The following is a 12353-nucleotide window of genomic DNA, read 5'->3' as shown; positions in this document are numbered from 1 at the left end:
AAACTCCTGAGCCAAAGTGATCCTCCCACCTCGGCCTCCTAAAGTGCTTGGATCACAGGCCTGAGCCACTGCATCCAGCCCACATGAAACTTTATTACCAAAGGTTTTCAATCCTTACATTTGCCAACAATGTCAATTACATAACTCTCCCCAACTGTTTACTTAAAAACACTTCACCACTAGCAAATAAATATACTCTTATATTGATGCATTTGTTACATCTCAAAGGGACAAACTATATAAAAATACGAAATTATAATATTCAGCATTTCTATTGATAAAATTATTTTCTTAAAAGACACCAAACAAAAACCAACTGACTTTTTGTGGAAAAAAGTTTCTTCAGAATGAAAAGAAATCTTTAGAATTAGTTGTTACCATTTTTCTTGGTAACGAGTGAGGTTAAAAGCCTCTCCCTTGCAAAACTAAATATAATTCGTTAAGGGTTGTCCAGATGAGATATAGTAGCATAAAAATTATTTTGAATTGAAGACATCTGAGAATGAACAAATATAGGAAAAGGCTTTCTCTGGAGTTGCCTTATCTGTCTAAAAATAGATCCTCCCAAAAAGGAACTCAATTGTCATAAATCCCCTCCCAGAAGTTTCATCAACCAGGAATGACTTCATCTTATCAGAGAGAACAGAGGCAGTCAGTACTATACTCAGACACTCTTACAAATCTCCCACTTATTCTTGTAGGGCCCATTTATCTTTGAAGTCATGTGTTCTTCCAGAAGTGCTCCTCTGCCCCTCCTTTTCACCTATTAGGGTGGTATAATGTGCTCTCAAATCTCACCAGTGCTTTGGGTATTCACTTCTTTCTGTGATGCTCCTGTGAGGCAGGAAATTAAAGAAAGAAAGAAAAATAAAATTAAAAAGAAAGAGAAATAAGCTTTCCCATTTTAGGACGACTTATCCCAGAGGCAGCAACAGGCACAGCCCAGACCCAGAAAAGGTCTTGATAATACTATCTAAGAAGCCAGGACACAAAGAAATGTGCTCTGGGACTCTCCCAGCACTCCCTCAACATAGGGAGGAGAAAAACAAATTTTCCTTTCTCTTATGGTATGAGTGTATAGATTCCTGTTCTCTGTAACTAGTAACTTCAAGTATTCTGTTTTATCTAAACAGTGGAGTGAAGGTCATGAGCTGTCTGAGCAGGCCTGAGTTACAGCCACCTGGGCACCATAGTGAAGGTCATGGAATAAGCTGTGCTAGGCACTAGAGAAAAACCTAGATAACAGACATCTGGGCTGCAGAGCAATGGTCATGTGTAATCCTGAGTCATGAACCTGTCACAGTTTGATTAACTATCTTTGTTCTGCCTCTGTATCATTGCTTTCATGCCACTACGCTTCGTGCCACTGTAAGCTTGTTTCTGGCTAGCCCACCCCCTTGTATATAAAAGTCAACTGCTGTCTTTGTTCTGGGCCCAGTTTTTGTATGTTAAGTCTGCTGGGTCTGAGTGCACTCAATAAAGATCCTCCTGTATTCACCCTAAGATCTCTCTGGTCCTCCTAATTCCCGCATATAAAATTAAAAGTTGGCCAGGCGCAGTAGCTCATGCCGGTAATTCCAGCACTTTGGGAGGCCAAGGCAAGCAGTTTGCCTGAGCTCAGGAGTTCGCAACCAGTCTAGGCAACATGGTGAAACCCTGTCTCTACTAAAACACACAAAAAAATTAGCCAGCTGTGGCGGCATGAGCCTGTAGTCCCAGCTACTTGGGAGGCTGAGGCAGAAGAATTGCTTGAACCCAGGAGGCGGTGGTTGCAGTGAGCCGAGATACCACCACTGTACTCCAGCCTGGGCGAGAGAGCAAGACTTCGTCTCAAAAAAAAAGAAAAAAAATTAACACATTTGTTTATGTCTCTTCTCCTGTTAATCTGTCTTCTATCTTTTGTTACAGCCCTTATCCCCCAGCCACTGAGATAAAATTTTTCCTCCCCTACAATTCTGAGGGTTACTGAAGGATACTGTGAAAGGAAGACTGTTTTCTTCAAGAAACTACTCTTCCAAAGCTATGGCTACTGAAATTGAGGATACTTTTGAATACCAAATGGTTTACTTAAAATAGACTGGTGATGCTAGACTATATTTTCTGAGATTTAAAAGCCTTAAGACTCCAAATTATAAAAGACAAAAATCATTAAAATTTATTGACAACATCTAACAGCATTAATATAAACCTAGTAAATATTGTACTTCCTCAAAACTTCAGCAAATGTGTGATAGACTAAGATTTATGGAATGGTGATTGATCCTGTTAAAATGTAACATCATAAGAAATATATATTTGGTTTCTGCCCTGGCTCCTGACGTAATTCCTAAAACCCTTCTAATTTCAAGTGACAGGTGTGAGAGGAGCATCTTCTGTTATAATATTTGTCTTAGTCCCCAGTTCCTGACATAAGAACTTCTGAGACCCTTGGAATCTCCAGTAGTGGTAAGAGCGTCTTTTGTATGCTAATGACTACTGAGAGGTGAGGTGTCCCTAGACAGCTTCAGAATGGGGGCTGGTTGTCAGAAAGACCAAGGCACTTCTGACAAAGGCATGGTTAAAGAGTTGGCACTTTCATCCCTACCCTTTCCACCCCCATATCCAGGGAAGAGAAAGAGGCAGATTAAGCAAATTACCAATGGGCTGATGACTGAATCATGCCTATGTAATGAGACCTCCACAAAACCCCTGAACAACAGGGTTCAGAGAGCTTTCAGACTGGTGAATGCATCCACATACTGGGAGGGTGGTACACCCCAAAACTCCACAGGGACAGAAGCTCCTGTACTCAGGCCCTTCCAGACTTTGCCCTGTGTACCTCTTCACCTGGCTATTCATTTGTATCCTTTACAATACCATTTATAATAAACTGGTAATTGTAAGTGCTTCTGTGAGTTCTATAAGCCATTATAGCAAATCATGGAATCTGAGGAGGGGGTTGTGGGAACCTCTGATTTGTAGCCAAGTCAGTCAGAAGTACAGGAGGCCCAGAGATTGTGACCAGTGTCTGAAGTGGGAGCAAGTTGGTGGGAATGAGCCCTTAATCTGTGGGATCTGTGCTAACTCTGGGTAGCACTAAGTGTCAGAACTGAATTAAATTTTAGAACACAACATCCATTGGCGTCCACAGAATACTGGAGAATTGCACGGCATGGAAAACCCACATTTGGTGTCAGAAGTTTTGAGAGAAGAGAAACAGTTTTTCTTTAGTATATTATCTTTGATCCTTCTAAACTGATTTAGAGCTTGGAAGACTGATGGTCTAAAAGCAATCTAGAAATAAAAGATTTACCCACCATCTTATCTACACAAGAATATATCTTTCAAGTATTGTTCTTCATAGAAAGCGGATATATAGTGATTTAAAGGTACAATTCTATTTGCCCTCTTTAAAAGAGAAATTTTTCCCCCCCAAAGAAGACACACATTTGTTAATTCTTTCCCTAGGATGCTTAGTTGGATGTGCATTTACTGTCTCTAGATGGGTAGGACTTTTCATTTAACAGAGGAAACTGTGATTTACGTAACTTAGAAATGTGGATGTTAGATTTTATTTTAAATTATCTTTAATTAGCCCGACCTATTAAAGCTATCCTGCTTCATGGCAAGAAAATATCAGAGAATACTCTACATTGGGAATAGAGATGTACGTACCCTTTACTGATGTTGAACTGTTAATTATAGTTGCTTCATTCACTAGAATCATTGCTTGGATGTATTCTGTTAAAGACAGAAAAATAGCATCACCATTACCTTTATTCATGGTGCCAGCTACTGTGCTGAACAATTTACATATTTTATCTCATTTAATCTTCACTACTCCCTGAGAGGTTAATAGTACTATCTGCATTAGAGACAAAAGAAACTGAGGTTCAGAGGTTAAGCTATTTATTCCAGGACATTCAGCTAGGAAGTAGTACAACTGGATTAGAATCTAGATTTATCTGACTTATGGAGGATTGAGAAGGAATATTAAAATGAAAAACAGTGCCAATTTTTTTGGATAAACACATAATAATAATGTCATAAGAACATCCAGAAAGTATTAAAAATAATCTGGAGAAAAATTTGCTTCAAAACCATATGTCCTGATGGATTGAGGACGATTCCATCTTAAAGTCTTACGTTCTATAACCAACCAGGGTTGACAACAAACAAATAGAAAAAATAAAAACTTGGATGACTGAACTGCCTATGTAGAACACAAATTTTGCTTTCAGAAGACTGGCAGAGTAAGTTCTGTTTAAAGCAGGCAAAATAAAGTTATATGTACTTTTACACATACATATGAAAATACTAGTTGTCTCTGAATGTGGAATAATTTTTCCTTGTTATATTTTTCTGTAAGTGTCAAATGTTATGTTACTTTTGCAACATTCCCCTAAAAAAAAGATAAACAAGAGAAAAAGTAGTTTGAGATAAAAAGAAATTCAGTAGGTATTATTCAAAAGTATATATTCAAATTATATCCACCTACTTTTACAAACAGCAATATTAGAAATAGAATGACACTATACTGCCAGAGAGAAATATTTAGTATTAAATATATTCAAAGTTTTTATTGCTTCATACCTTTATTGGTGGCAGACCCATCTTTGATCTTTTGTTTCAGTGACTGCAGCACATTTTGTACTTGTTCAAAAATGAAGTCCACTTTTCCATCATCTTCTAGCTCCATCCAGAAAGTTTTTGCATCGCCTAAAATTAAAATAAGTGACTAGCCTAAGAGCTAATAGAAAAATACTGTAATTTATCTAAGGAACATGTTATAGAACAATCTACTTGGTTTCTAAATAAGATCAAGACTCATCTGGTCTATCATTTTCCTTGAGGAAAATATTTTAGTAATGTTTCCTTACAAAGAGCTAGAAACAATATGATCTAAGTGTCTCACCCATTTCTGTTAATTTTTAAAATATATATTGAAAACTTTAGTGACACTTTCTTGACTAGAAAACGGAAGAAAGACTTCACTGGAGAGTGGTTGTGAGGTATATGTATAGATTATACATACACTTTTAAAAGTCTTAGGGATATAATCTCCACTGAGTGTGGTTTCAGAATGAGACAACTCAATGGCTGCTGAAATAACTAAATGTCCAACAATATTGCTTTTAAAAAAAGTCTTCTGTACATTTAATTGCATGAAGCAAATTAATGTTTAAAGTTTTACAGAGAAAGTTACATAAATGAGCCAACATTTCTGATGCCCAGTAAGCTAATACTTTGAAATTTTCCTAAAGAAATAATCCTTTCAAACTTGAAAACATAAGAAAAACAATTATAAGTAGGCAAAAGCTAAATCTCACATCATGTTTAAAAGTAACAAAAATACCTAAAATGCTAAGCATAATTCATTTATACAATGTTACAATGTATAAAATTATTTAAAATCAATGAATAGGGCCTTAAGCAAAGGAGAGACATAGTAATAATTACATTTTAGAAAGGTCACTGGAGTAGGCACAGGGAGGATTAATGAGTAGACAGTCCAGATGGCTTACAAAAAATACATTTTCCTTAACACAAGTTAAACCCAGAACTTCCAAGTTTGGCAAAGAAGGGAGAATTTGCATAAGGGGCTTAGGTATCAAAGTCTCAATTTCTGCTGAGAAAGTCACCTTTCCCAAAGGGGACTTTGGCTAATTAGTGCTGCTGCCAACACAGCGGCCTCTGGAGGGGTGTTGTTTTCCTACTAATACTCTGGCCTGATGTATACTACGTAAGACTAAGCTTACTTCTAATTCCCCATAGCACAGCTCAAACAAGATTTCAAGATTTTAAACAAGAGCAATGTGAGAGGACAAAATGGATGAGAACTGGTGCTTAAAAGGCAGGTAGGGGCATGACAACGAAGGCCCTATGTGCCATGCTAGGCAACTTTTATATGGAAAGCTAGCCAAGAGGTATATGGATCTTATGATGTGATTAGTTATGTTTTCCAGAAAGATCACTCAGGTAGCAGTGGGAGAAGTCATGAATGATTTCCACTTTTTGCCTCAGGCAATCATATGGACAATGCTATTCAGTAAGGTACGAATAAAGGTAGAGGGACAGGTGAAAAATTCAAGTAGTAAGAGGCTCTCTGAACAAACTGGATGCATAGGCTCTAGAGTAAGATCTGGTTCAGAAATACAAATTGGAGTCATTAACATACAAATACTTGCTGATGCCATAGAGTAGACGTAATTCCATAGGGAGAACATACAGAATAAGAAGGGTCTTATGTAGAACATGAACAATACAAGGAAAAGGAACTATAGAGACTGAGGTGGAAGAGAAACCCAGGAAAGCAGTATCTCAGAAGCCAAGGAAAGAAGAGTGGTGATTAACAACCTAGGCTTTGGAGTTCAAGTGTAGTTGGGTCTGAATACTAGTTCTGACCCATTTATTAACTGTGTGACCACATCTATAAAACGGAAATAAACTGGGCACAGTGTCTCAGGCCTGTAATCCCAGCACTTTAGGAGACTGAGAAAGGAGAATCACTTGAGGCCAAGAGTTCAAGACCAGCATGGGTAACATAGCAAGACCTCATCTCTATAAAAAAATCAGCCAGGTGAGGTGGTACATGCCTGTGGTCCAAGCTACTCAGAAGGCTGAGGCGAGAGGATTGCTTGAGCCCAGGAGTTCTTGGCTGCAGTGAGCAAAAGGGATTAATCTTTCATTGTGGAATTTTAGAGAACAATCAGCTCAATGAGAAAAATATTTTTGTGAAGCAGGGCTTTCTCAGGGTGCCTAAAATCATTAAGTTTTTCACTGATAATTAACAAAAATCACTTTTAGGCAAAATTATTTTTCAAAGCACTTCATAGATTATTGTTACATTTCCCTTCACAGATATGAGTCAATACTCCTTACTAGGGATTTATCTTTATTAGAGGTGGACACTGAGATGTATTTTGAAGTATTTTGAAGTTTTTTGGAAGTATTTAAAAATAGCCTTTGGTAACATTAAAGCATTCTGGAATCACATATAATTCTGTCCTGTTCTGAAAAAAAAGCAGTGATGAAGACAGCAATCAGGACTCAATGAATTTTTTTTTTTTTTTCATTTAAAATTGTCTCAGAGGCAGGTGTGGTGGCTCATGCCTGTAATCCCAGCGCTTTGGGAGGCTGAGGCAGGCAGATCACTTGAGGCCAGGAGTTTGAGACATGCCCGGCCAACATGGTGACACCCCATCTCTACCAAAAACACAAAAAAGTTAGCTGGGCATAGTGGCATATGCCTGTAGTCCCAGCTACTTGGGAGGATGAGGCATGAGAACTGCTTGAACCTAGGAGGCAGAGGTTGCAGTGGGCTGAGATCGTGCCACTGCACTCCAGCCTGGGTAACAGAGCAAAACTCTCACCAAAAAAAAAAAAAAAAAAAAAAAAAAAAAAAAGTCTTAGAAATGCCAATACATGCTACTAAATTATTCTGGTAGGAAATACTTAAAATGAGTTATTTAAAAAGTAAACAGAGTAAATGCTCAATCTTGGAACTGATTAATAAAAAGGACATTGGTAATACAATTTAAAAAAACAAAGCCAATCAAAGAAAATACTGAATCTGCTTCTACAATAAATGAATGTTAACTAAGCAATTCATATTTATTTGCTCTGGGTTTTAAATAAATGTTTTTCCTTATGACATCCTTATTATCTCATATTGCTAGGTTTAATTCTCATTAAAATGTCACTTGTTCCTCATGTCTTCCTTCTTGATCAGAGGTAACCAAACTTTCTGATAAATGAAACTAATAGATCCAGTTAACAACTTCTGTGCACAAGGAGACTAAATGAGTATCACAAGAATCATCTGGGTGACTTTGATTTTGACTGTAGACATAGTTACTACAATATAAGCAATTTTAGTTTCTTGCTCCTGATCTTCACTTCTTTGTGCACTGTATGCATGCTCAGCATTATAACCTAGAACCGTAAATATTTCAGTATATTTTATTAGAAGATATTTACAAGGAATACTGGAGCAGGTACTTGAATTGAAGATCAATTCAGGATACTAATATTGCTGGTATTTGCCCCCAGAAATGAAGAATACCATCTGATAACTTCATTATCTGTTCAAACTCTCTTTTTTATTTAGCCAGTTATGACTATTCATTGCAAGACTATAACCATGAGGCAAGAAGTGTAGCAGCCTTGTCATGAAGGAAGCCAAGTAAATGGTATAGTTATAGTACGTCTACCAATCTCACTTTAGACAGTCTTTGTAAACAGACAATGATCATGAATAATACTGATCTGAATCATTTGCTAGACAAGTATTTATGAAATACTTACCAAATACATTACTAATGACCTCAGTACACAGAAACATATATAGTAACAGGCTTTAGGGTATTGGTCTAGAGGAACTCTAAGGTATCTTTGAGCCTGTGATTAGCAAAATGTGGTCTGTGGACCCCTAGGACTACCCAAATTATTTCAGAGAATAAACAAGGACAAACTATTTAAAAAATAGTATTAGGACATTTGCTGTTTTTATTGTATTGACATCATCTGATAGTACAAAGGCACTTGTGAGTAAAATTGCTAGTGTCTCAGCATGAATCAAGGTAGTGGCATCAAACTATCAGTAAGTCATTGTGATCTTCACCACCAATTTCATCTAAGTATATCTTTAATGAAACAACATAAATGATTACAATCATTTGCATAGCCATTATAGTATAACGGCTGTCTCAAGAAAAAATACTAGTGGGATTGTTTAACTTATAAGCTAAACTACCTGTTTTTTTGTTTTTAAATGAAAACCATTTTTACTTAAAAGAACCACTGATAAAACTATAGTTTTCCAGACTTGGGTGTCTGGCATATGAGCAAAGTCAGCCTATCACTTGAAGGACAAAACTAACAATATTTGTTGCTAATGATAAAATTCAAGCTACAGGACGAAAATGAGAATTTTGAAAACCCTGTATCTGCCATGGCAAACCTGAAAGTTTCTGAAGAGTTAACCACTTTTAAAATGAGATCAGTAGCAATAATAACAAATGTGATTTTAAAATTATATGATTAAATGTGTCAACATTTGGAAGATCTGCATAATTCCCTGAACCAATATTTTACAAGTAGTCAATACATGATGTAAAATCATACATGGTAAAAGACCTACTCAAAGTGCAAGATAGACCAATGGATTTTAATGTAACAGTGTAAAAAAACTCAATGATACGTCAGATTCCACACTGCAACTAACCTTTAAGGAATGACTACCTGTTAAGTTTCAGAGTCAACAAAGAAAAATATCCACAATTAGATGAAAGGCTATTAAAATACTCTTCCTTCTTCAGCTTCTTGTCTGTGTGAAGCTTGTCTTTTATTCATTTTAACCAAAGGAAGTGTCACAGTAGACTGAATGTAGAAGCAGATATGAGAATCTAACAAGCCAGTTATTAAAGATATTTCTAACAATGTAAGACAATGTTATCCTTCTCACTAATATTTTTGCTTTAGAAAATAGTTTTTATTTATATTTTCAACATGCTGGATTTATTATTTTTTAAAAATGAGACAATATTTTTTGAAACTTTTCAGTTTCAATTTCTATTATAGTAAGTATCAACACATGTTACCCACATAAACAAAAGCTCTTTGGGGTTTTAAATACTCTAAAGAGTATAAAGTCATCCTGAGACCAAAAAAAAATTGAGAACCACTGGCTTAGATCACAGCCTGGTGAAATCAGTACTATGATCTGCATAACAATCCACACATTACAACTATGTTAAAGGCACTCAAACTATTGAGTATGATACTATAATTATAGATGTACGATATTACGCAGTTGTAAAAACCCACAGAATTTTAAAGAGTAAACAATGAACTTTAACGTACACAAATTTTAAAAATCATTTAGGATGTCACAGATCTCAGTAAGGAATGCAGACTATGAAGAGAATCTAACTGTATTACAAACATATAAACAACTTCACCAAGGGCTGGGTGGAAAAGGTATTGATCTAAGTAACCTTGGAAATGAGTGGAGTCTGTAAAAATAAAGGCAAAAGTAACTGCACATACTTACTTACTGTACTCTAGTTGATAAAGTATTTTCCCACCTGAGGATGGGTTAAAATTCTTTTTTTTTTTTTTAAGATAGTCTTGCTCTGTCACCCAGTCTGGAATACGGTGGCATGATCTCAGCTCACCGCAACGTCTGCCTCCTGGGTTCAAGCAATCGTCATATTTCAGCCTCTGGAATAGCTCGGATTATACATAGGCGTGTGCCACTTAGTATTACTATTATTTTTTTTTTTTTTAGTAGAGACAGGATTTTGCCATGTTTACCAGGCTGGTCTAACTCCTGGCCTCAGCCTTTCAAAGTGCTGGGATTATAGGCATAAGCCACGGTGCCCAGCCAAGGTATGTATACTGGAACTGAACGATTAAGTAAATGGATGGTGGGTGATGGGAACTAAGTTTTTTACTACTGGAGTGGGAGCATACAGATAAGGAGAGGAGACTAGAATGATTCATGTGGTAACAGAGTTGGAAACATCAGCATAATTTCATGTTTAGCTTAAGGCAGATACAAACAGTTACATATAGAAATATTTATAGCCATGAGCTATGTATATATGTTATATGCCAGCTGAAAGGGCATATAAACAAGGACACTCCAGTAACAATAAACACACCTATCATCTAGATCTTGGTTTCTAATACCTTTTTGCGATAAAAATATCGACAGGTTATTCAAGAAATGGCTGACTCTAAGATGGGCAAGAAATACACAAGATGAATCTAGAGCAATCTTTGAGTGCCAAAAAAAATTAAGGAAGTGCTATAAAACAAAGACAAATAAAAAATACCTACACTGATGAGGGTATATCAAAGGGAAACAAGAGCCAACCGAGCAAGGCATGGTGGTTCACGCCTGTAATTGCAGTGCTTTGGGAGGCTGAGGCGGGTGGATCACTTGAGGTAGGAGTTCAAGACCAGCCTGGCCAATATGGTGAAACCCTGTCTCTACTAAAAATACAAAAATTAGCTGGGCGTGGTGGCACACACCTGTAATCCCAGCTACTCAGGAGGCTGAGGCAAGAGAACTGTTTGAACCCGGGAAGCACAGGTTGCAGTGAGCCAAGACTGGCGCCACTGCACACGAGCCTGGGCAACAGAGTGAGACTTCATCTAAAAAAAAACAACAAAAAAGAGCCAACTAAAAGAGCTCCCAATAGCCTAACCAGGGACAGTTTGAAAAACAAAATAAATAAAGTAGTACTGACTTGTAACTCAAAGTATAAAATAAATAGCCATGAGTCCATGCTGATATAAATGATTAACTGAATAAATAAATGGGGAAGAAGAGATAGAGATAAATCTCCCCTGCAGAAATATTCCAAATATAATTAATGTAGATATTCCACACTTAAGGAGGGAGGGCAAAAATCCCCACACCTTAAGTGTGGGCTGCCTATAGTGATTTATTTCTAAAGAGTATAGCAGGGAACAGGAGAAACAGAGCAACTTTACAGTGGAGAAATTTGAGACCACCACCTACGTTAGCCAGCTCAAGCTCCGTTAATCAAGCTCAATATCAACTCTGAGAAATCATGCTGACAGCACGTTCTCTTGATATGATGTGATGAAAATGACATTTTACCTCTGAGATCACACTCCCCAAAACCCATAACTCCAGTCAAATTATGGAAAAATATCAGACAATAATTCCAACAGAGGGGCATCTTACAAAATATTCGGATACAAAATCCCCAAAAAATCAAAAACAAGAAAAGTCTGACAAACTATCATAGCTAGGAGGAGCCTAAGCAGACACGACAAGTAAATGTAATGTGGTGTCCTGGATGGGATCTTGGAATGGAAAAAGACATTAGGTAAAAACTAAGGTGAATACACTATGGACTTCAGTTAATAATAATGTGCCAATATTGGTTCATTAATTGTAACAAATGTAGCATCCAAATGTAAAATGTTAATCACAGATAAACCTGGGTACTAGGTTACTGAAACTCTGCAATCTTCTTAATTTTTCTGTAACACTAAAAGTATATCTGGCTCACGCCTGTACTCCTAGCACTTTGGGAGGCCAAGGCAGGCGGATCATGAGGTCAGGAGTTCGAGAGCAGCCTGACCAAAATGGTGAAACCCCGTCTCTACTAAAAATAGAAAAAATTAGCTAGGCATGGTGGCATGCACCTGTAATCCCAGCTACTCAGGAGGTGGAGGCAGGAGAATCACTTGATCCTGGGAGGCAGAGGTTGCAGTGAGCCGAGATTGCGCCACTGCACTACAGGCTGGGTGACAGAGCGAGACTCCATCTCAAAAAAAAAAAGAAGAAAAAAAAGGTTTTCAAAAAACAGTCAATTTTTTTCACAATTAAT

General features: G+C 37.1%; 2 protein-coding genes across 3 annotated transcripts in view; both read right to left on the bottom strand.

The window, feature by feature from the left end:
• Positions 1-12353, bottom strand: part of PHF11 (PHD finger protein 11) — a 211056-nt gene that overhangs the window by 65271 nt on the left and 133432 nt on the right. The gene's annotated exons all lie outside the window — the stretch shown is intronic.
• The window catches only part of SETDB2 (SET domain bifurcated histone lysine methyltransferase 2), a 53758-nt gene that overhangs the window by 35839 nt on the left and 5566 nt on the right, over positions 1-12353 (bottom strand). For both annotated transcript variants that reach the window (XM_050766283.1, XM_050766284.1), the window contains exons 3-5: positions 4573-4698; positions 3655-3720; positions 799-834 (exon numbers count right to left, since the gene is read on the bottom strand). In XM_050766283.1, the coding sequence (XP_050622240.1) occupies positions 799-834; positions 3655-3720; positions 4573-4698 (228 nt within the window). The remainder of the gene's footprint in view (positions 1-798; positions 835-3654; positions 3721-4572; positions 4699-12353) is intronic.

Source organism: Macaca thibetana, chromosome 17 (assembly GCF_024542745.1).
Source record: "Macaca thibetana thibetana isolate TM-01 chromosome 17, ASM2454274v1, whole genome shotgun sequence".
Taxonomy (NCBI): domain Eukaryota; kingdom Metazoa; phylum Chordata; class Mammalia; order Primates; family Cercopithecidae; genus Macaca; species Macaca thibetana.
Note: the sequence above shows the minus strand (reverse complement) of the source record. Positions and strands in the feature narration are given on the sequence as shown.